The sequence below is a fragment of the Drosophila obscura genome, unplaced genomic scaffold (assembly GCF_018151105.1).
Source record: "Drosophila obscura isolate BZ-5 IFL unplaced genomic scaffold, ASM1815110v1 contig_36, whole genome shotgun sequence".
Taxonomy (NCBI): Eukaryota; Metazoa; Arthropoda; class Insecta; order Diptera; family Drosophilidae; genus Drosophila; species Drosophila obscura.
The window spans coordinates 1410363-1431267 of NW_024542824.1; the positions used below are offsets into that span (position 1 = coordinate 1410363).

General features: G+C 41.0%; 4 protein-coding genes across 13 annotated transcripts; 2 read left to right on the forward strand and 2 right to left on the reverse strand.

Annotated features, from left to right (window-relative positions):
• Positions 1 to 891: 891 nt before the first annotated feature.
• LOC111074145 (ATP-binding cassette sub-family G member 4) lies at positions 892 to 8075 on the forward strand. Of its 4 annotated transcripts, XM_022366811.2 has the most exons (11): positions 3933 to 4273; positions 4673 to 4889; positions 5193 to 5316; positions 5377 to 5464; positions 5528 to 5629; positions 5693 to 5838; positions 5897 to 6410; positions 6469 to 6637; positions 6697 to 6953; positions 7013 to 7220; positions 7326 to 8075. In XM_022366811.2, the coding sequence occupies exons 2-11, from the start codon at positions 4682 to 4684 to the stop codon at positions 7439 to 7441; spliced, it is 1932 nt and encodes a 643-aa protein (XP_022222503.2). In that variant the 5' UTR covers positions 3933 to 4273; positions 4673 to 4681; the 3' UTR covers positions 7442 to 8075. The 4 variants fall into 4 exon arrangements, with proteins under 4 accessions (XP_022222499.2, XP_022222502.2, XP_022222503.2 ...); XM_022366807.2 differs by lacking the exon at positions 3933 to 4273 and adding an exon at positions 892 to 1067 and having other exon boundaries at positions 7013 to 8075; XM_022366810.2 differs by having other exon boundaries at positions 3925 to 4273; positions 5918 to 6410; positions 7013 to 8075.
• Positions 7979 to 15369, reverse strand: LOC111074147 (S-adenosylmethionine synthase). 5 transcript variants are annotated; one of them, XM_022366816.2, is made up of 7 exons: positions 15270 to 15369; positions 14353 to 14527; positions 12070 to 12147; positions 11638 to 11760; positions 10326 to 10438; positions 8818 to 9497; positions 7979 to 8749 (listed from the first exon to the last, which is right to left on the reverse strand). In XM_022366816.2, exons 2-7 carry the CDS (start codon positions 14474 to 14476, stop codon positions 8644 to 8646), a joined length of 1224 nt encoding a protein of 407 aa, XP_022222508.2. In that variant the 5' UTR covers positions 14477 to 14527; positions 15270 to 15369; the 3' UTR covers positions 7979 to 8643. The 5 variants fall into 5 exon arrangements, with proteins under 5 accessions (XP_022222508.2, XP_022222509.2, XP_022222506.2 ...); XM_022366817.2 differs by lacking the exon at positions 15270 to 15369 and adding an exon at positions 15043 to 15194; XM_022366814.2 differs by lacking the exon at positions 15270 to 15369 and adding an exon at positions 14926 to 15030.
• Positions 15370 to 16290: 921 nt separating this feature from the next.
• LOC111074146 (sodium/hydrogen exchanger 8) lies at positions 16291 to 19057 on the forward strand. 2 transcript variants are annotated; one of them, XM_022366813.2, is made up of 6 exons: positions 16291 to 16540; positions 16598 to 17087; positions 17155 to 17558; positions 17634 to 17698; positions 17770 to 18101; positions 18156 to 19057. In XM_022366813.2, the coding sequence occupies exons 1-6, from the start codon at positions 16414 to 16416 to the stop codon at positions 18634 to 18636; spliced, it is 1899 nt and encodes a 632-aa protein (XP_022222505.2). In that variant the 5' UTR covers positions 16291 to 16413; the 3' UTR covers positions 18637 to 19057. The 2 variants fall into 2 exon arrangements, with proteins under 2 accessions (XP_022222505.2, XP_022222504.2); XM_022366812.2 differs by having other exon boundaries at positions 16291 to 17087.
• Positions 18967 to 20794, reverse strand: LOC111074149 (cysteine-rich with EGF-like domain protein 2-A). 2 transcript variants are annotated; one of them, XM_022366819.2, is made up of 3 exons: positions 20280 to 20793; positions 19781 to 20209; positions 18967 to 19683 (listed from the first exon to the last, which is right to left on the reverse strand). In XM_022366819.2, the coding sequence occupies exons 1-3, from the start codon at positions 20725 to 20727 to the stop codon at positions 19439 to 19441; spliced, it is 1122 nt and encodes a 373-aa protein (XP_022222511.2). In that variant the 5' UTR covers positions 20728 to 20793; the 3' UTR covers positions 18967 to 19438. The 2 variants fall into 2 exon arrangements, with proteins under 2 accessions (XP_022222511.2, XP_022222512.2); XM_022366820.2 differs by having other exon boundaries at positions 18969 to 19297; positions 20280 to 20794.
• Between the last annotated feature and the right edge of the window lie 111 nt (positions 20795 to 20905).

The following is a 20905-nucleotide window of genomic DNA, read 5'->3' on the forward strand; positions in this document are numbered from 1 at the left end:
TGTAACCAGATCGAAGCTTTTAATGAACAACATCAATAGAATTTACCGGCGGGCTTTGACAAACAGACATATTCTTCGAGTACCAGTTAAAAAAAACAATAGGTACAGGATGCAAATGAGGTCAGATCGGCGAAAGGCCTACTCTTCCAAGATTGTGAGGATTCAGACTTTCGATCGATATCGAAATTTTAATTACGAAAACAACCGGTATGTAAACGAGATATAGCGAAAAGCCCAAAAGTATATCATGATTTATTTGGATAGCCAATTGCCTACATCAATTTGAAAGTCCGTTATTTCTTCGTAATTTGATTGCGGGGGCGATCATTGGCCAAACAATTAAAATGAATATAGATGTAGAAGGCACAGGTTCTTCGGAATAGGAATATGTGCCATGCGTTCTGTAAAAGCCGTTGCAATGAATTTGCAATTTTGCCTCGAATATGTTAGAAATTCTTTTGTAATGTCAGCGACTGCAGTGTGAGGCGTGCTCATTTATGATAATCACCATAATTTTGCGAAGTTTCTGAGAATGATTTTTAAATTTCATGCAATATATATTTTTTCGTATCAAGTTCTGCATTCAGTAGCAATACCATTTCCGCTCCAAGTGTGAACAATGAATTCCACTGGGGCATGGGCATCTGTTTATACGAGTATTGAAGAGAACATTTCTGTGGGATGACTATAAATAAACTATGTATATCCTGCTGTAACGAAAACCTGAGGCTGCTCAACAAGTTTGACAAGTGATACAGCTGCAGAGGATGAAAAAAAGCTCCTGTTCTTTGCCTAGAAGTGTTCTTTATACTTTGCTTTGTCTGATGTGTGCTGGAACCTGTGCAATCTGTTGGGGACTGCCACTCTGTTGTTCTTCCTTCATATGCTTTCAGTACCTTTTCGGTCGTTGGTGCAACAAGTCGTCGCTGCTGCCGGTTTCGTTGCAGTTGTCGTTGTTGATTCCGACTCTCAGTCTCCCACCATCCATGCCACCCGTAAACAGCTGCCTTGCCAGGCAAAAGAGAGTGGAAAGCCAACGCGAATAGCAACAACAAAAAGAAAGTGGAGTAAGTGCAATGGAGCTCTATGACCCTCTAGTTTCCGTCTCCGATTGTAGTGGTGGCTAGTGCCAGTGAGTGGTGCATTTACGCAGCTGTAAAGACTGTAATACCCACCAGCAGCAATATCTAAGCGCGTTCGTTGAACCTGAAAGTCGAATGGCTGCGAGAATGTGATTGTGGTTGTGTATGTACGAAAATAAGATGGAAAATATATTTCTTGCCGCCGGTTCAGGCTAGCACATACAATCAGAAAGTACTGTTAAATCGATTTTGGGGTCAACTAAGGGAATCATTATGATCAACCGTTTGATAACGACTGAAACAAACTACATACAGTTGCGGCAGAAATAATAGCACTGTTTGGTACTACAGTCTTTATTGTTTCAAAACGTCACTCATACTATTTGACCTCACTATAATATCATTAGGTGTCTGTTTCCTCTCTGTAGGTGTGCTTCTCTCAAATTCCTACGGTTCTATTACTTAGGCAATTTCCAAAAAGAAGCGAATAGGGCGGCAACAAAAATGCCTAAATTGGTTTTTTATAAAAACTTTTACTTTTCCAGCTTTGTATTTTATGTTCTATTAAATTAAAATTCGGTGAGTAGTTGTGGAGGAACTGACAAAATAAAATTAGTTTTGGGCCTTAGAAAGCCTTTAGGTAAGAATAAAGCAAGAGGATCAAAACTTTTATCCCAGAGGCCCTACAAGGTGAATCCAATTGTGGTTGATCATTGGCTTGTTCAATGCTTAAAACAAGCAACCAACAAAAACACTGGAATAAAAGCCGCTATACCGCCATTTCCGGTCAACTACTGCTGTGAGACAGAAGGACCCTATAAATCGTCCCAGGCTAAAAAAGGATCTAAAAAATGGCAAGGATGGCAAGTTAGTCCATACAAGAACATAATTAAGTGCCAAAAGTCGTGGAAAAATCCACTTTAGAAAGAAAGCCATGGGGCAAAGTGGTGCAGTATGCAAATACACTGGGTTGTCCAAGAAACTCATGTGGTCGAAGAAGAAATTTTTTTTTTGTGGAAAAGGCTATAATCTTATGTATGACAGCACCTAATGCAGATAAAAACCCCTGGCTAATATATAAAACCATTAAACCTCAGGGATAAGTATCATTTCATGGGCATGCTTGTCGATTATTGGGTGGCCAATACTCGCACAAATAGATGTGGATCAACTGTCATATTCAAATTAAAACAACGTGCTGCCTATATGTGGATGCCGTTGTGGTCGCCTAGGACAATGATCCAAAACAGCCAGCAGAAGCTCGAGGTGGTTCAGTCAGGTATTTAATGTATGCTGCCGCTAGTCGCCAGATATTAACACCATGAAAAACTGCGCTAAAGCTAAAAAATATGTTTCTAATTCGAAACCAAGGACAATATTGCTTGGGGTATCAGGCATTATTGGTGGAGCCATATCCCCAGAAAAGATGCGAAAATTAGGTGAACTTTCATGAGAGCGCTGAGACACTGTGGTTGCTTCCAAAGGCTTTACAATAAAATATTAACCTTTGAATATAACTAAACTAACCTAATTTGTGAAAAATTTGGAAAGCTTCTTAAAGTTGTATTTTTAAATTTTGGATCAGTGCTATTTTTGTTGCCGCCTCATTCCTGAATAATTCCTCTTTTTGATAATTTTCGTTTAAGTCATACAAACTATTGCTTGGAAACTTAGATTCACTAAAGTATATATATAGTTCTTAAACCGTTCATTAATACCACTGTTTAAACAAAATCCTTCAATACAGAAAATTGAGTGTCATGGTGCTATTATTTATGCCACAGCTGTACATATATATATGAAAGCTGAAAAGTCAACTGATTGCAGTCGGGATTATCTCACTTAGAAATACAGGCACAACGTATCCGGTTGGAGTCGGCGATAACACTGTGAATCCACAGAATTCTCTATCTAACTGCGGATGGAGCCCGCTTCTCGTATCGCATTTGTTGATGCTCGCTTACGTCAGACAAATCGGCTCCTGGGGCACCAAAATAAAGCTCGGTCACTGAATATGCCCTGATAAATCTGTAAATAATCGTACATACGAATAGTCGTATACGAATATAATTATAATGGTATGGTGAAATTATCCGATGCTTCATAAATACATATGTATATGTATTATTCGTCAGTGGACAATGTGAGATTTTTAATCATATATCGCACAGTCAAAGCAAAGTTCAACATTCGCCGCTTCAATGCATTTGCATGCGCCATTACCATTACTCACACAAAAAAGTCAAGATACGAAACAAAGAATCTGTTGGCACGTCGCCTCTTGCATACCCTTTAAACGGCACCTCTTCCAAACTCATGGATATATTTATAAAGAGTATATGGAAAAGAGAGTTGCCAAAATAGTACCCCTCAAATGTATACAGTGAGGCCATTGGTCACGCACCCTGTTCCACCGGCTTCAGCTCCTATTTTGTATTCATACACTGCCGCTAAAGACTTTCCACGAACAAAGCCAATTGCAGCGGTTCAAATACGTTTACATATATCATTTTATATATATTGCATGCAGCTATGCTGAGAATTATATAGAGCATGCAATCAATGAGAGGCAAGAAAAGATAAACAATGACAAGTACACATAGCTATCAACTGCCGCCATTAAATACCATTTGAATGAAACTTCCGCTAATGCCCTCCTGTACATATAGTACATAGTATGTATGTGTATTCAAGCTGATAACGTTCTCTATACGTATTTATATTCCCCAAATCTACTGTTGTGCAGTTACTGCAACAGCTGCTTGAACTGGAAGTTGCCGCTCCGCTTATCTACGGCTGCAGCTGAGACAGCGAATCGTGGTTGTTGCAAAATTCTGGACAAGTTTTGTTTACTTGACTCTACCGAGATTACTCACCAGCAACCCGTGACACTTACTCTCCCCCACACACCCAAATACCCAGATGCGATCGGCATACAGTCAGCCGGCGCCGGCTGTCCAACCAGCCTGTCAGTCAGTCACTCGGTCAGAATTCATGCTGCGGCTGCTAGTCGTTCCCGTACTACTTTCAATCAATTGAAAATCTGAGTTTATTTTTCGAGCTGCGCTCTGGCACAACACTCGCGCGATCCCGCTCCAGCCGGGGAAATGAAATTCATTTAAAAAGTTCTTTGCTCAGTGCGAAATTTGTTTCCAGAACGAAAGCAGCGCGTTTTGTAGTCGTATCGAAGCGTAAGTAATTGTAATAAATGCTAATACTCACTTGTAGCGGGATGAAAGGTTTCAAGTTCCCGCATCGCTAATTAGAATAATAATACAAAAAGTCTTGAAAAACGAACAAGCTGTGAATACTTTTGACAAACTGGTTTAAATGTGTTTACTTATTTCCACATTAATTTCCATTATACAAATAAACCGACAAGAAATACAGACCGCCGTCGAAGATCGCGTCGAAAAGTATAGAGAGGTTATCACCGATGCTAGATTTAAAAAATGTTTATAAAATAATTCAATTAAATATTAAACGCCTACAGCAAAGTTCCACTTCTCATTTACTTGAGGCTCATTCATCAATTCATCATTTCATGGGCAACTTCAACCTAAAAAACGGCATTAATTCCTAATTAACAGGCAATCAAGATGCAAACCACCAGTAGCATCAGAGGCAGCACCAACTCCCAAAATAGCTCGCTGCAGTATAGCAGCGACATTAATGCCATAAGCATTGAACTACCCCAATATTCAGAGGATTTTCAATCTGTTACCGGATTAAAGTATTTGCCAACCTGGCCAGCAGTTAATTTGCAGTTTACGGGACTAAATTTTGAAGTTCCGGATAGATGCAATGGTAAGTGAATGCGAATGCAACTGACTCTCATTACAGCTAAGTAAATTCTAATGAACGTATCGTGTATAATATTTGATTATTAAGAATGATAATTGGGCATAATTTTCTAAGTAATTGCAATGCATGTCCCACTACCCGATCATTTTTTGCGGCTTAAAATGCACATATTAAACCACAATTATCGACGTCAATTCTATACTCATGTGATGCATGTGCCATTTAACCACAATTTATACCACACCATATCATACAATCACTTTAAGTTCACTTATTATACCCTTTTTACCGATTACCCTTTTGCAGCCCAAAAGACGAAGAAGATTTTGCGGGAGGTGAATGGGGAATTTCGCTCCCATGAACTGACCGCGATTATGGGACCCTCAGGAGCTGGCAAGACAACACTGCTGAACCTGCTTGCAGGATTTGGGTAAGACATATCAAGCTGATTTTCACATACTGGCTACTTAAACATTGATATCCTATGCAGGGCTGTTGGCAATGTCGGCGAGATATTAGTCAACAACAATCCAAGGGATATGCGAGTTTTCCGAAAAATGTCCCGATACATAATGCAGGTATGTATAAGAGCTTTGCTTATAGGCAATGTCGTCCTTAAGGTTGATTTGATTGCATTTCAGACAGATGTTCTTAATCCGCAATTTACTGTTCTCGAAATGATGCTCCTGGCCGCCCATCTGAAGCTGGGAAATGATCTGAGCCTAAAACAAAAGCTAGAAGTGGTGAGGACCATAAATAAAAAGAAACATATTTCTATTTAAAGTAATTTGATAAACTTTGTGCAGATCGATGAAATTTTGGGAATGCTACGCCTAAAACGATCAGAAAATACAAAGGCTCTAAGGCTGTCTGGAGGTGAACGAAAGCGTTTGTGCGTTGCTCTTGAACTGGTCAATAATCCACCTGTCCTCTTCCTTGATGAGCCCACTACGTAAGCGATTGACAAGTGTTTTAAATCTTTAAATAAATACTTACTGAAGATCCAAAAGCGGTCTGGACGATCTGTCTAGCTCGCAGTGTATGTCGCTGTTGAAGATGTTAGCTGCCGGCGGCCGCACAGTAATCTGCTCAATCCATACCCCTTCTGCCAAGATCTTTGAGATGATTGACACTGTGTACGTACTGGCCGAAGGTCAATGCGTTTACCAAGGAAGTGGAAGCAACATTGTACCCTACATGCAACATTTGGGTCTGAGCTGTCCTGTCACTTACAACCCGGCTGATTTTATCATTGAGGTGGCCTGTCACGAGTATGGCGATGCTTACCAGGAGCCAATGGTCGAGCTCATTGCCAACGGCAAGGTCACGCGGTGGACTCCAACAGCGGACGAAGGCAAAACCACACCCACCAAAACCGACACAACATCCGGCGCGTCGTCATTCTACGAAATGGAGCAGTTCGATGAGGAAATAAACCCAAAGCTATTGCAATCCAAATCTAGCTGGTGGATGCAGTATAAGCTTCTGCTGACCCGAATGCTACTCCAAATGTGGCGGGACAAAGTAAGTAACGAAGAAAATGGATCAACACAACACATCTTAACATCCTTAAATCTTCCAGTCATACATCAAGCTAAAGTTCTACATGAACATAGTGCTAGCACTAATCGTGGGAGGCCTTTATGTTGGAGTGGGACGCCTGGCTTCCAAAGCGCTATTCAACTTCGGATTTATGTTCACTATTATAATAGCTTACCTGTACCTGCCAATGATGCCTGTACTGCTCTACTGTAAGTCATGTCTGTTAGTTTATCCCTATACACGCTAATTTATCATTTTGGGTCAACAGTTCCATCGGAAATAAATCTGTTGAAGAGGGAATACTTCAACCAGTGGTACCGCCTGAGCTCCTACTACGCTGCGATGATTTCTGCCAAATTACCATCGATGTTCGTACTGGCCGTCATTTATTTATCAATTGTGTACTTAATGTCCAGCCAGCCTCTGGAATGGTTCCGCTTCATTATGTTATTTACGATAGCCTTTCTTACGGCCCTAACTTCTGATAGTTTTGGCTTACTGATTTCCAGTAGACTAAGCTTGGTGGTAAGTTCGTTTATCAGTTGATTGTTTGTCGAGTCCTCATCACCTTGTCACCTTTTCAGAATGGTATGTTCATGGGACCAGTGTTGGCAGTGCCTCTGATCTTGCTATCTATATATGGCGTTGGCTACGGCAAAGATACATACATTTCCCCTATCATGCGATTCCTGATGTCTCTTAGCTATTTGCGCCATGGTATGGAGGGGCTAGTAGCAGCGTTATACGACTATGGACGAGGCGATACAATTTGCGAGGACACCGAAATGTTCTGTATGTTCAAGAAATCTCAGTTCTTGTTGATTTTTCTGGGCTTTGAAAACATGCACTATTTGTGGTCTGTCTTCTGCTTGATTGGGTTTTATATGCTCTTTACAGTCTCGGCGTACGTCATGATACGACAGCGACTGAAAAAATCGTCATCCAACCAAATTTTTGCCTACGTCCTTCAGCTGTTAACCAAATACTTTAATTTTACTTCATATAATTACTAAGCATGAAGTTCATATACCAGGAAAAGGTTGGTGCTGGTACCCCAAACGTAGTTTAATCCGAGATTCTAGTTTTTCTCAAGATATTTTCATCTGAAAATGCCATATGCTAGTTTTTGCGCCATGCTGTGACAAATTGTATTATAACATGTTGATTATAGCATAGAACAATTGTACGGCCAAGCTGTTGAGTGATATACAGGATACATTCAAATAATTATAAACAAAAAACTATGCATGTATTGTATTTTAGATTATACATACATACAACTTACCAAATTTTCTCAATAAAGGCCCACGGGAACTGGAAACAAAAGAGATAAGTTGTCGATTAAGTTTATTGCAATGATCATTATTTTGTGAAAGTTTCACGTATGTACAATACACAGATCCATAAATATTAACTATTATAATAAGAGTCTTTTGGGTCTGTTTTAAAATTCCACCATTCAATCATTCTCGATTGGTTGTCTGTTTATTTTATCTGTTTATTTATTGCGGTGATTCCTATTATACTGTTACAATTAAAATACCCATATGTGCATGTAGGTCATTCGTTTGGATCTTTAATATATTTTTGTAAAGGAAAATACATTATAGTTGGCTACAGAAATACAAGGACAAAGTGTAATATGTATACAATCATGATGTTTAAAAACTTTTGGGTGAACTCATACAACGCACAATCGACAACACATAGTAGCAATAATAAAAGATACAAAAATATGTTTACAATTTAAACACGATATATGTGTGTAATTTCTAGGCTAAACATATTCAAGATTTTATACAAATTCAAAGAGGCCAACTAAATTACATTGCCGGTTACAAGAGGGTCGGGTTGGGATGGCTGGCTACTTGTTTTGTGGTAGCAGATGTGAGCGAGAAATCTATACTATGTTTATGTATACCTTAAGCTCATCAATTGTAGGGGAGCTCTCTATTAAGTAAATATATGCTGATAGTATGACAACTACAACTTATGCTGTGTGAGTGGACTGCACACATCGAATTGATTTAAATTAAATAGCGTAGAGCGTAGATACAGTTAGAAACAAAAGCCCAAGAGAGGTCGCAGGCGGATGCTGCCTGCTTCGCCGTCTTAAACCTTTTCAAAACAAAACTAAAAATTACGTTGCTGTTTCTGTTGATGGCTTTAGCCTTTTAGCACAAGGTGACGGCGGCAGCGGTTCGTCAGCGTCTAGTCAGTTGATCTCCAAATGCTTTGCCTCCTCCCACGAGAATCCGTCGCGTCCAAAGTGACCGTATGTGCTAGTGCGCTGGTAAATCGGCTGACGCAGGTTTAAGTCCCTGTAACATAACATAAAAATATAAATATAGGATGTTCATAATTGGCCTGCGGCTCAGTTTCTATTTACTTCACGATTTTGCCGGGCCTGAGGTCGAAGTTGCGTTTGATAATTTCGAGCAGTTCCTTTTGTGATTTATGGGAAGTACCGTAGTCAAACACAGTGATAGACAGAGGCTCGGCCAAGCCAATGGCGTACGAGACCTGAACCAGGCAACGCTTGCAGAGACCAGCCTTTACCAAGGATTTGGCAACCCAGCGTGCTGCGTACGCCGCAGATCTGTCAACCTTGGTAAAATCCTTGCCGGAGAAGGCACCACCGCCATGTGCACCCCAGCCTCCATAGGTATCCACAATGATTTTGCGGCCCGTTAGACCTGCGTCACCCATCGGACCACCAATGACGAAGAGTCCGCACGGATTGATGTGGACAATGGTGTTGGCATCAAAGTATTTGGCGGGAATGACAACTTTAACAACTTTCTCCATAACCTCCGAGCGCAGAGTTTCCAACGAAATCTTTTCCGAGTGTTGCATAGACACAACGATAGTGTGTACGCGCTTGGGCACTGCCGAGCCCTGGTTGAAGAGATACTCGCAGGTTACTTGAGTCTTGGAGTCAGGCCGAGCCCACCAGAAGACGTCCGAGCGGCGCAGCTCAGCAATCTTTTCATTCAGCTTGTGGGCCAGCACGACGGTGAGAGGCATACATTCTTCGGTCTCATCGGTAGCATACCCAAACATGATTCCCTGAAAGTAGTTTAAAAATCGCTTAAGTATTGCTCTTTATGATATTACGCCAAACAAAAGCAACACAAACCAAAAAGCCTTACCCGATTATAAGTGGAATGAGTAAAATACATTTAGATTTAGGATTAGTAGAGGGGATGATGATCAAAGCAACAAGAGTTAGATAATAGGATTGGGGTGTAGAGATGCCGTAACTGAGTATGAAAAGTAATAGTCCGATAGTGTTGGTGTATATAAAAGAATAAGAGAGTGTACTTATCTATGTATGTAGTATGTATGTTTTGTTCAAATTATGCAGTAGTGTGTGACTTGATTTTGCGAATTTGTTATTTGAAACAATAGACTAAACTGCACAATATGTTGAATAAAAGGCCGAATCAGATATATCAAAAATATTTGATGATCGAATTTTTTTGGCTTCAAATAACAAGCGTGGAGGTGAAGTGCATGTTTGGGATGTGCCAGCGTTGCGATGTTGCAACTCCATTAAATTTGGTACAGAAATAGCAATTGAAAAAATGATTTCAAAAGTAATCGCAATTGTAATCAAGAAATCTTGATAAGCTCTTTCAATTAGTTACGCAAATGTAGATATAGGAAACAATTATAAATTTGTGCAACATCAAATTGTATTAGTGGCGGTAAAACCCTTTCCAACAGAGTTATCATACCGACTAAGCCAAAACCACAGATTAAATAGCTATGGAGACCCGCAATCAAATGACGAAAATGACAGAAATCTTAAGGCGCAACTCTTTGGAAAGGGCATACGATCCTCGGCATGCCGAGTATGCCATTATTTTACTGATTACTGTTTCTAATCCACACCTGATCTCCGGCACCGATTTCTTCCTCAGGGCGATTGACATGCACGCCAGCAGCAATTTCGGGAGATTGTTGGTCCAATGCCAAAAGCACGTTGCACGTTTTAAAATCGAAACCTTTGAGTTTTGAAAATCGGTTGCAAAATGAATAATATCGAATAAGATATGATATTGGTATCGTGTTTTGTACACATGAAACGAGAGAGAAAGAATAAAAGAAAATAGCGCAGCAATATTGCACACACACAGGGAAAATGTCTGTAAATAATGTATAACAAATGAATTTATTCACCCTATTATTCTAGTTTATATGTAAAATGTTTATAATTAGTTAAGGATGTGGGATACCGTAGCCATTGCTGGATCTTCCATCTTCAACAAATCAATCCACCGCAATGAGCATTATACTAAAATTGTATTTCTAGTAGTAGCACCTGTATCTAGAAAACCATACCTGTAGTCATCTGTGATTGGGACAACTGCAGGGAGTTCCTTAATAATAATCCACATGCAATACATATTTTCTGTTGGCATATGGGTTCTTAAGAAATGCTTTCGTGAAAGCTGTACATCGGGTATGCCTAAGAATTAGTTTGGTAGAATGCGCATTTATGTCGTTAGAATACCCGAAGTGTAATTCAAGATGAGTATATGCAATGATTTGAGCCCAGTAAATGGTTTTGTTTTGCTCGAGGCGTTCTAATCGTAAATGTAACATGTAAAATTCTCTGTCTTAAGTTTATAGACAATAATCGAAATAATCTATTTATGTCAATGTAATGGGATCGTTGATCCAATCTTATTGTTGAACTAAAATTATAAATCTTCCTGGCACTAGGCTTGTAGTCGCGTGATATTAAAGTACTATTAGAATGGAATAATATATCTGGCTGATTGATCGCTTTTAAATGAAATGAAACTCAGGTTGGCCTGTGAGCGAGCAAAGTAAATGGGATAAAAATACGATTTAAGAGGAACATTGAACAAAATATAAACGTAACGAACAAACGCACACACTTTTCCGCATCACTTAGTGCTAAGCGGTAGTAGGAGAACGGAAATTCTTTGCTGTACCTGGTCACCAGCGCCGACGTCGTCTTCTTCGCGGTTGATGTGGACACCGTTGGCAATGTTTGGGGACTGTTGTTCAATGGCGACAAGCAGATTTAGGGTCTTCCAATCGAAACCTTTTTAATTATTTTGATTTGATTTTGGTTTAAGTTTAATTCTGGCTTTACATGTGTGTAACGATAAGTTCCTGAAATCCCGCCCACAAAAATGTCTGTATATTCTACGATAGACCTATTCAAACTTACCCTTGGAGGAGTCATCGTAGCCAATATGCTCGACTGTCTCACGTACAACCTTCTGGTAATCGACAACTGCCTTCGATGTGATCTCGCCGCAAAGCAGAATCATGCCCGTTTTTGCAACAGTTTCTAAAATAAAAGAAAGATTAATTTTGGCTTTAAAACAACGCGGCGGCAGCAAGTCAAGCAAATTCAGTGGGTCCAAAGCTTCCCAATGGCCACTCTGGATTCGACACATTTCTTTATTTGTCAAGGGTGCCGCATTGGGCGGTTAGCATTATACACGCGTTGATTGTTGAGCCAATATTTACTTTATAGACGAGTTTATTTACTGATGGACGGACACTACAGACAAAAAAAAAATGGCCTTATCGGCATATTTCTTCCAGATTTGTGGTCGACAGTGGTTTTGCTTGATGCGTATTTTTTTTAATTTACCACATGCTACTTTGGCGTTAGGATCCTGCTTGAGATGTGCATCCAAGATAGCATCGCTTATTTGATCGCACATTTTGTCTGCAAAAAAAGAGAAGAAAGTGAGAACATGATATGAAAATGTGTACCAGAATACAGAACTACACGGGACAATGGGAGGGAGAGGATGGGCCAGTAGAGCAAGTGTGCCAAATATTTGCCAGATATGTGCTTTCCCTCGACATTTGTCGCCGCCCAGGCGCGACAGCTAAAATTGCTGGGCCATGCAGTTTATTTTAATATTCAGTATGCGATTGACAGCGAAATTCAATGCCACTTATGTCTATAGCTCAGAACACAAGCCCAACGCTGCGATGCCGCTTTAAAAACAAAAGATTTAAACAAAAATAAAAAGAAGACTATCCACATGAGATCCTCGGAATCATATAACGCCGCCAAAAGTGACACCAGTCGCGTTGCCAGCGTAATGAGACGCAACACGCCTGCGAAATGGGAACTTTTCGGCAGGTTTCATTGGAAACAGCGTTATTGAATTCCAATCTTGTGTTAGCAATGGGGGGTTCAACAGTTTTCCACTTCCTTGCCCCATGAGCTGGCAAAAGTACAAAATTGTTGACTCATTTGAATGGCGCATTGTCTCGATTACATCTAAGAAAGTGATCGTTCTTAGAACACTATTACTTGGAAACACGCTGAACACATGGGCTTACATACAAAAAATATTCCAAAGAAATTAACTGCGACTTAATTCACATAGGGACTGAACATCTGATAGTCTCGAATGCGTTGGGAAACCCTAATAAGACCTAGTTCATAATTTTCGGAAAACTTCACTCATTCATCATAGGGAGACAGGTGAAATTAATGGTGACTTTCCAGGGTCTTCCAGGGTACTCTCCCCGCTCATCAAATATCAGTTCTGTCGTATAGAGACTACTTAATTAGCGTTATAAAATGGTAAAAGCAATCAATGCGTAGTATAAAAGGTCGATCTCTCTCTCTTATCAGCAAATAATATTAGTACGTACATACATATGTATCTGTATCTACCTATACATATGGTATGTTCGTACAGGAACATACACATGGGACCTACTGATATAAACAAATATATTGGGCGAAACAAATTGGCAGCTCGAGCGAAACACGTGGTTGGCCTTTCGCTAGAAAGATAAGCTTTAAAAGCTGAGTAACTCGTTGCCACACAAGGCGCCAAAGAGTTGGTTTCCAACGTGGATTTGTTTTATTTTGGCCATTGTTTTGATCGGCTTCGGTATGTACAAGTACATAAAAACATACAGTATATATACATATGCATGTGTATACATATGTACATATGTATCCACAAAGTGAGACCATAATTTGCCTTCGGCTACGGTGGCAAGAATATTTCATACATGTATGTGTAGTCCCAGAAGCACATGGTGCGCATGACGCAAAATCTACGAATGTGAGAGCGGAGAGTAGAGAACGATAAAGAACCAGTCTATATATTCAGTCGGCCCAACAAGCAGAAGGTTGGGTCGGGTCGCAGCTGTGTGGGGGATAGAGAGTGACCAGCTGTTTGCGGCAGACAGCTTGTTCTGTGAGGGTTCAGGGCGCCAGCTGGTATATTTTGATCCATCAATTGCATCTCCAATGAAATCTACCAAAAAATCTACCAAGGCCCCATCGATATGGCTCAAAAACCGGCATATTGAAGTACATATGTATGTATGTACATACATGTGTTTATAGACCCCTTCGCTGGTCACCCCAAAAAAATTATGCTTTGAGGCGACCACTGCTGAGTAAACAAGCACGTTTTTCGTGATTTTTAAAAAAATCTCAGCTGAATACAAAAGAAGCGTAAATTGTATTAACAAGAAGGTTCAACGAGGTATAGTCGCTCGAGCAAAGGTGCGCGTTCCAGAGCTCTTCCGCCATTTTGTTAGATCTCAGCCCGCATCAGCATTGCAATACAAAAGGTTTCAGCAGCCACATTCAACAAAACAAGCTGACTGTCTAGCTGGAGCTGGGGCCAGGCCACAGTTCCTGGAGAAAAAATTTGGTTAGGTTAGGACCAGAACGCAGAAACACCGCAAAAACTAACGCAGACGCCAAGTGCGAGAGTACGCGTATGTATGTATTAATTTCGATTCATGTGTACCTGCATATATATATATACATCTATGTGTGTATTCATATATGCAGATGCATGGCCGCACTATGATGCAATAGGAGATACCTGGGATGCAATTGCAGAAGGCTGGGCTATAGATTAAGGGACGGGAACACCGCACTTACCTGGATGTCCCTCGCCAACAGATTCGGAAGTAAATAGGAATGTTTGTCCATCTTCCATGTCATAGGAATTTCCATTGCTGCCATTGAAACCATTGGCGCTGTGTCCGTTTGTCTTTTGCGGCATTTTGGTTGGAATTCGTTTAATTCTTTTGGTTCAGTTGTGTTGTGGATTAAGCTGTGTAAAAAAGGAAGCAAACAGTTGGCATTAGTTGATGGGGAGAATATTCATGAACAAATTGATTTTCCACACTCTCACAAAATAACTATTTTGCACATGTCCGAGTAGTCTGCCGCCGCTGCTGTGCTGTGCTGTTTTTTAGCTTTAGACATTTTCCGGTTTTGCACGCTTTTCGCAAAGTGTATATTTTTATATAATCACAAAGCGTATTTTACTTTTTCCTTTCATGCGGCGAACGCCTGGTGTTTCTGTCACCACACACAATAGCACAGCAACGACGGATTCTAACACGCACCGACACGCAGTTACAAAAGGTCACCTATTCGACAGGCGTTGTGTTTGTATACTGTTCACTAGTAATAGGAACTACTATTAATTTAATAAATTGTACACACTGATTCTCTAATGTGTTAACAGCAACCTAATCAGCAGCGCAGCCAACACACGTCCAATCTTTGCGACGGTTCTGTAGAAAAAGAGCGCACACTTTTTATGAGTTTCAAAATTTATACCTCGTTCGCGAGAATTGTGTCGGGAGCGGGAGCGGACTTGCAGAGAATATATTTTTGGGGTTTACGGTGGCGCTCTTTGGTGCTTGTTGGTGCCGAAGGGCGAAATTTTCCTAGCGTTTTGGAGTTAATTTAAACATCTCATCTCCACGTTTTTTCCTTTCCGATGATGAAAACAGCTGTTTGCTAGTGCTGCCACCCTTTGGAAATAATACTCCTTCTATACTTACTTTAATTGGAATATTTGATGGGTTCGTTCGACAATTTCGGTTTCACACAACTCAACTCACAACTTGTCTACTGCTCGAACTGAGTTCGACTGTGGTCGATTTGTGAAACTGAATGCTAATTTATAAATTTTTTTCAGCCCCAACTCGGAAAGATGAGTCGGCACGAAATCAGAGCTTATCAAAACCAAATCTATGCGGTACCATTCGAATAATAGTTGCTTACTCGCGCAACAATTTTAAAATGTGTTTAATACTCTGCCCATTCTTTTAAAGGACTGTTTTCTAAATCGCACCATGATCCCTCTGTTGTTGACTAGAATATTGTTTGGATGCAATTACGGCTGTCAGCTTTACCTGATATGATCCGTCGGTCGATGACAGATCACCCGAGACTAATCAAGGAAATATGTATATACACTTTAGGGTTTTCAAGCCATCTGTACATGCTTTCTTTGCAATATGGTCACGTCATGATAACGACAAACGAGGTCTCCAAGATCAAGGCGCCCGGTAATCAGCTTTCTGCATAATAAGTATAGTAAAGATTCTAAATACCGCCTGAAAAGAGCCGAAAAAAACAAGTTGCATTATCTTTCAAATTATTTTGACCCCCCAGGTCTGATCGCGTGTGGCTCAAAAACAATATACATATGCTCACTTGTGTATGTATACTTCAGTATATAGTTGAAACATGCGAATGGGAACTGTATTGTTAAGCTTGAAAAAAACAGAAAATCGGACCTAGTTACACGGTAGTCGCACCGTCTTCTAACATTGAATTTGTCAATTTCGAGCTAGATCTCTGCACAAAAGTTATCAGTGCCGACCCCTGCAACCTCATCGCCAACGTGACTTGAAAAAAGTCGAAATGACGCCTTGCGAACTGATGATTAATAATCTTGTTTGTGTATAGTTCGTTTCGTTTTGAATCAATTAAACTCTATTACATGCAAAATTTCTGTTCAAATATTTTGCAGAGCCCGCGATTATCTGGAAGTTAGTGAGATAATATGGCAACGCTGCGATGTTAGGCTGATAAACAGCTGTTACTGACGTGTTTTTGGTGTAATGAAAGGGAAAAATTGTTAAAATTGTGTAATATTACTTAAATGCGTGCGATCCGCATATTACTGCATTGGTCAACATGAAGCTTAGCCGCTGGTCACTGTTTTGGAATGCTGCTGTCATTTGTCTCGCACTGCAAACGGCAGCAGTGGACAACAGCGGGCAGGAAAATACGATACTTAACAATTCTAGTACACCAGAAAGTGGTAACGTCAGTCAAGTAAATTCGTCACCCAGCAATAATCCACTGATCAACGTCACAGTCTCAACTGTTACTCCCATCAATGGAAGTACCACAAGGAAGGGGGGAAACAATTCTACTCTAGTCACGGAATCACCGCTTATTGATTTCCATGCTGTTGAGCAGGAACATAACTCGTCGCTTTCCTTGTTCTTTCTTACACAAATAATTATGCTGGGTATTCTTTTGATACACTCAATGCTTCAGACTGGATTCCAATATCTGCCGGAGAGCATCGTGGTGGTTTTCCTAGGCGCCTTTATTGGACTGTCCTTAAACGTTATGTCCGGACAAAATGGCAGCTGGAAGCGCGAAGAGGTCTTTTCCCCAATGGGATTCTTCCTTGTCCTCTTACCGCCCATTATATTTGAATCCGGCTACAATTTGCACAAGGGAAACTTTTTTCAGAACATTGGCTCGATTCTAGTCTTCGCCATTTTTGGCACAACCATATCTGCTTTGGTCATCGGAGCCGGAATATACTTGCTTGGTCTTGCAGAGGTGGCATTCCGGTAAGTCAATTTTTTAATTTTCCCTTAGGTTTCTTAACTGTTGCTGACTTGATTTGCTCGCCCGCAGGCTTAGCTTTTCAGAGTCATTCGCCTTTGGATCGCTCATCTCCGCTGTTGATCCTGTCGCAACTGTGGCCATTTTCCATGCTTTGGATGTTGATCCAATACTTAACATGTTAGTGTTCGGCGAGAGCATTCTGAACGACGCTATATCGATTGTGCTAACCGCTTCCATCACACAATCTGCCAATGACAATGCAGAGGCCAGCACTGGAGAGGCAATTTTCCATGCCCTAAAGACGTTCTGTGCCATGTTCTTTGCTTCGGCCGGCATCGGAGTCATCTTCGCATTGATATCGGCACTCTTGCTTAAGCACATTGACTTGCGAAAGCATCCGTCCCTTGAGTTCGCCATGATGCTCATGTTCACCTACGGTCCCTACGTTTTAGCCGAGGGTATTCACTTAAGTGGTAAATAATATACACACAAGTCCTGTGACAGCTGAGAGCTAATACAATAACTTATTCATTTTCCATCCTTTACAGGAATCATGGCCATACTGTTTTGTGGAATCGTGATGTCTCATTACACACATTTCAACTTGTCTACGGCAAGTGTGACTTTAATATTAATTCGATTTCCTTGCTGCACATCCTTAACAACAACTTACTCCAATCTCAGGTCACTCAAATCACGATGCAGCAGACAATGAGGACTCTGGCTTTTATAGCCGAAACTTGTGTGTTCGCCTATCTGGGACTAGCTATCTTTTCATTCAAGCACCAAGTGGAGCTGTCGTTTGTTATATGGGCGATCGTACTGTGTCTAATTGGACGCGCCTGCAACATCTTTCCTCTCGCATTTTTGGTTAACAAATTCCGCGAGCACAAAATTAACAACAAGATGCAGTTTATTATGTGGTTTTCTGGCTTACGTGGAGCCATTTCCTATGCGCTATCTTTGCACTTGAATCTGGACAGCCAAGAGAAACGCCACGTTATTATTACAACCACGTAAGCGCAGGCCGTTTGTAGTAAAATCATCGTTCTATAACTCTCGATCCGTAGATTGATAATCGTGCTTTTTACAACCTTGGTTTTGGGTGGTTCTACCATGCCCCTGCTGAAGTATCTTAAGCCAGGAAAAAAACGAAGGCCACGTGGAACTGTACGCAACTCGTTCGAGGAGGGAGCGGGAGCGCCCCGAAGCAACAACAGCCGCAAACGCTCAAAATCCATTTCTCTGTCGAAGACACGGGAGTGGGGACAGGCCATCGATTCAGAGCATTTGTCCGAACTTACCGAAGAGGAGGATGTCTCCTTTAACCAGGCTCGCAATCGCTTTGGGCGCCTCGATCGCAAGTACTTTATTCCATTCTTCACACGTCGATTCAACAGCCAGGAGTTGCACGAGTGCAAGTCTCAGATGGCAGACTTGACCAACAAGTGGTATCAGGCGATTCGTGTGAGTCCCTTAGACTCGGACGAGTCGGATGAGGAGATTGGATTAGCAGCTAGCACAAGTCAGAGCCATCTCACACGGTCGTAGAATTAAATGATAGATGGAACTCTGTGGCTGTGTTAATTCAATTTTGTGGCCAAAGTGAAGGATCGTATGTATTTATTTTTTAGTTGGTATAGATCATGTGAATGTCATGATCATTATGAATGTGAAAATGTGATTGGTGGTGGTGGTGTACATCAACTTGTAGAATATTTTGCTTCCCTATCTTGTTTTTGTTGGATATAAATCCAAACAACTTTTTTTTCTAGATTATTTCTTTATTTATCGGCTCTAACCAGTATTCCAATTAAATCCAACATTGTTCTCTGGGGGAAAATTAAAAACAGCCATTTTGAAGTGCATTGAGTCAAAACAGTGATACTTTTAAGTGTATTATATATGTATTTGTGATTTTGTAAATGTTTGAAAACCAAATATAATAAATATGTAATTGTGATACGAATAACAAGGAATGAGCTTGAGCTAATTGAACAAGCCAGTTTTTGTACAGTTTTGAGTGGAACAAACAAAATCATATTAATAGAGTTGAACGGTGTTACTTATAATTCATTGCTAATTGATAATATTATTGCCTATTAAAACTAAAATTGACTACGAAATGTGTGCATGTGCATGCGTTACAGTGGCATCTAAAGTTCTTTGTGCGTTGGCTCTTCACTGAGAACCGTTTCCGAGTCGCTGATGACTGCAAACAAAACAATATAAAAAATCTTTAAGGATATTTTTGAACATTTTGTTTAATCAGAAATACTGCTGATCGTCTGTATGCCCTAGCGCGAATTATTCATAGAATAAACACTATAGCCCAATTTTTGCTCAGTTCTGCTTATAATGATTTCATAATCAGTTCCTCTAATTGCTTTGTGTCGATTTCGGGCTTGTGGCCAGCTTGTGGCGAGTTAAGCCAGTACTCCGAAGCGGCAATATATACGGCAACAGCCGCACCGACAACACATCCCCAACCAATATGTGTGGAGCTCTGAAAGATAACACAAGTTGCCACGCACATGCCGAAGTAGGTGAGTAATCGCGTGAAGTTCACATACGAGTCGCGCTCCTCTGCGGATTGGTCTTTGGAGAGCAGGTGGGCAAGAAATGTAGTGTAAAATGTTTTTTTTAGATGGAATAGCTCAATAGGTGGAAACCGTGTTCCAAGGCATTCACTTACCGTGACATTTGCTATCTTTGAGTACAAAGCCATCCGCACACTGCTTGCACATGTCTGGACCATCGCCATCACAACCATTACATGACCGATCACACTCAAGGCAAGTAAATGATCCTTCGTTGTTCACACAGAACTGCTGAGGACGACAAGCGTTCGGACGCTGCTGCTCCAGGCATTCATTGATATCCACGCATCCTGTTTCCGAATCCATGCTCCAGCCATCCTTGCATTTGCGACAGCTCTTGGGACCAGACCCTGTGCAACCGCCATCGCCACAAGCAGCATGGCACTGTGTACACAGGAGCTTCTTCTCATCGCGGAATGATTCGTAGTACTGAAGTGCACACTCCCTACAATTAGATCCCACGTAGCCAGCGTCACATAAACATTTTCCGTTGCCCTTTCGCGTTCCGGCTCCTTTGCACTTGCCTACATTGTAAATATGGTACATATAATAGCCGGAATAAATATGCATAGATGATGTAGGTTTCATTCATACCGTTGCCGTTGCATTCGCTGCAGGGCAGACAGTTTGGTCCATAGGTGTTCCGCGGGCAGCACACGGCCAACTGTTCAATGCACAGCCAGGATTGCAGGTCCGGACTATCGGTCTGCTTGTGGGTGAACCAGTCTTCAATTAACGCCTCGTGCTCGTTGGCGAGGTTGTGGCAATGGTCTTTGTTGACCAGTTCTGCCTCCGTGCAAAGCCTCTCTTGAATCTCCACGAGGCGGACTTCGCTGTTTTTATAGGAACGTAGTTTTTCCTCCTCCCAAGCCGTATCTCCACCACCATGGCCGCGCTTGGTGCGTTCCAGGCCAACTTTAAAAGATGTTGCAAGCAGACTACAGGCCTTGCACGGAGGAGGTGTGGCCTTATCGGCTGATGAGGAGGACACCGCCAACGCCAGAAATGCAATTATGGTTGAATAATGAGCTTTAAACAACATGTCTTTGTGGTTCTTTCGTAGGCCGGTGATTCTTTAGTTTACGTGTATTTTTTGACTTTTATATCGATATACAATTCCACGATAATATCGATGAGACCACCCACCATACTCACTAAACTAAATACAAAGTAAATATATCTTAAAAACCAGCCCCAGCAAGCGCAAAGTCAGGGTTAAC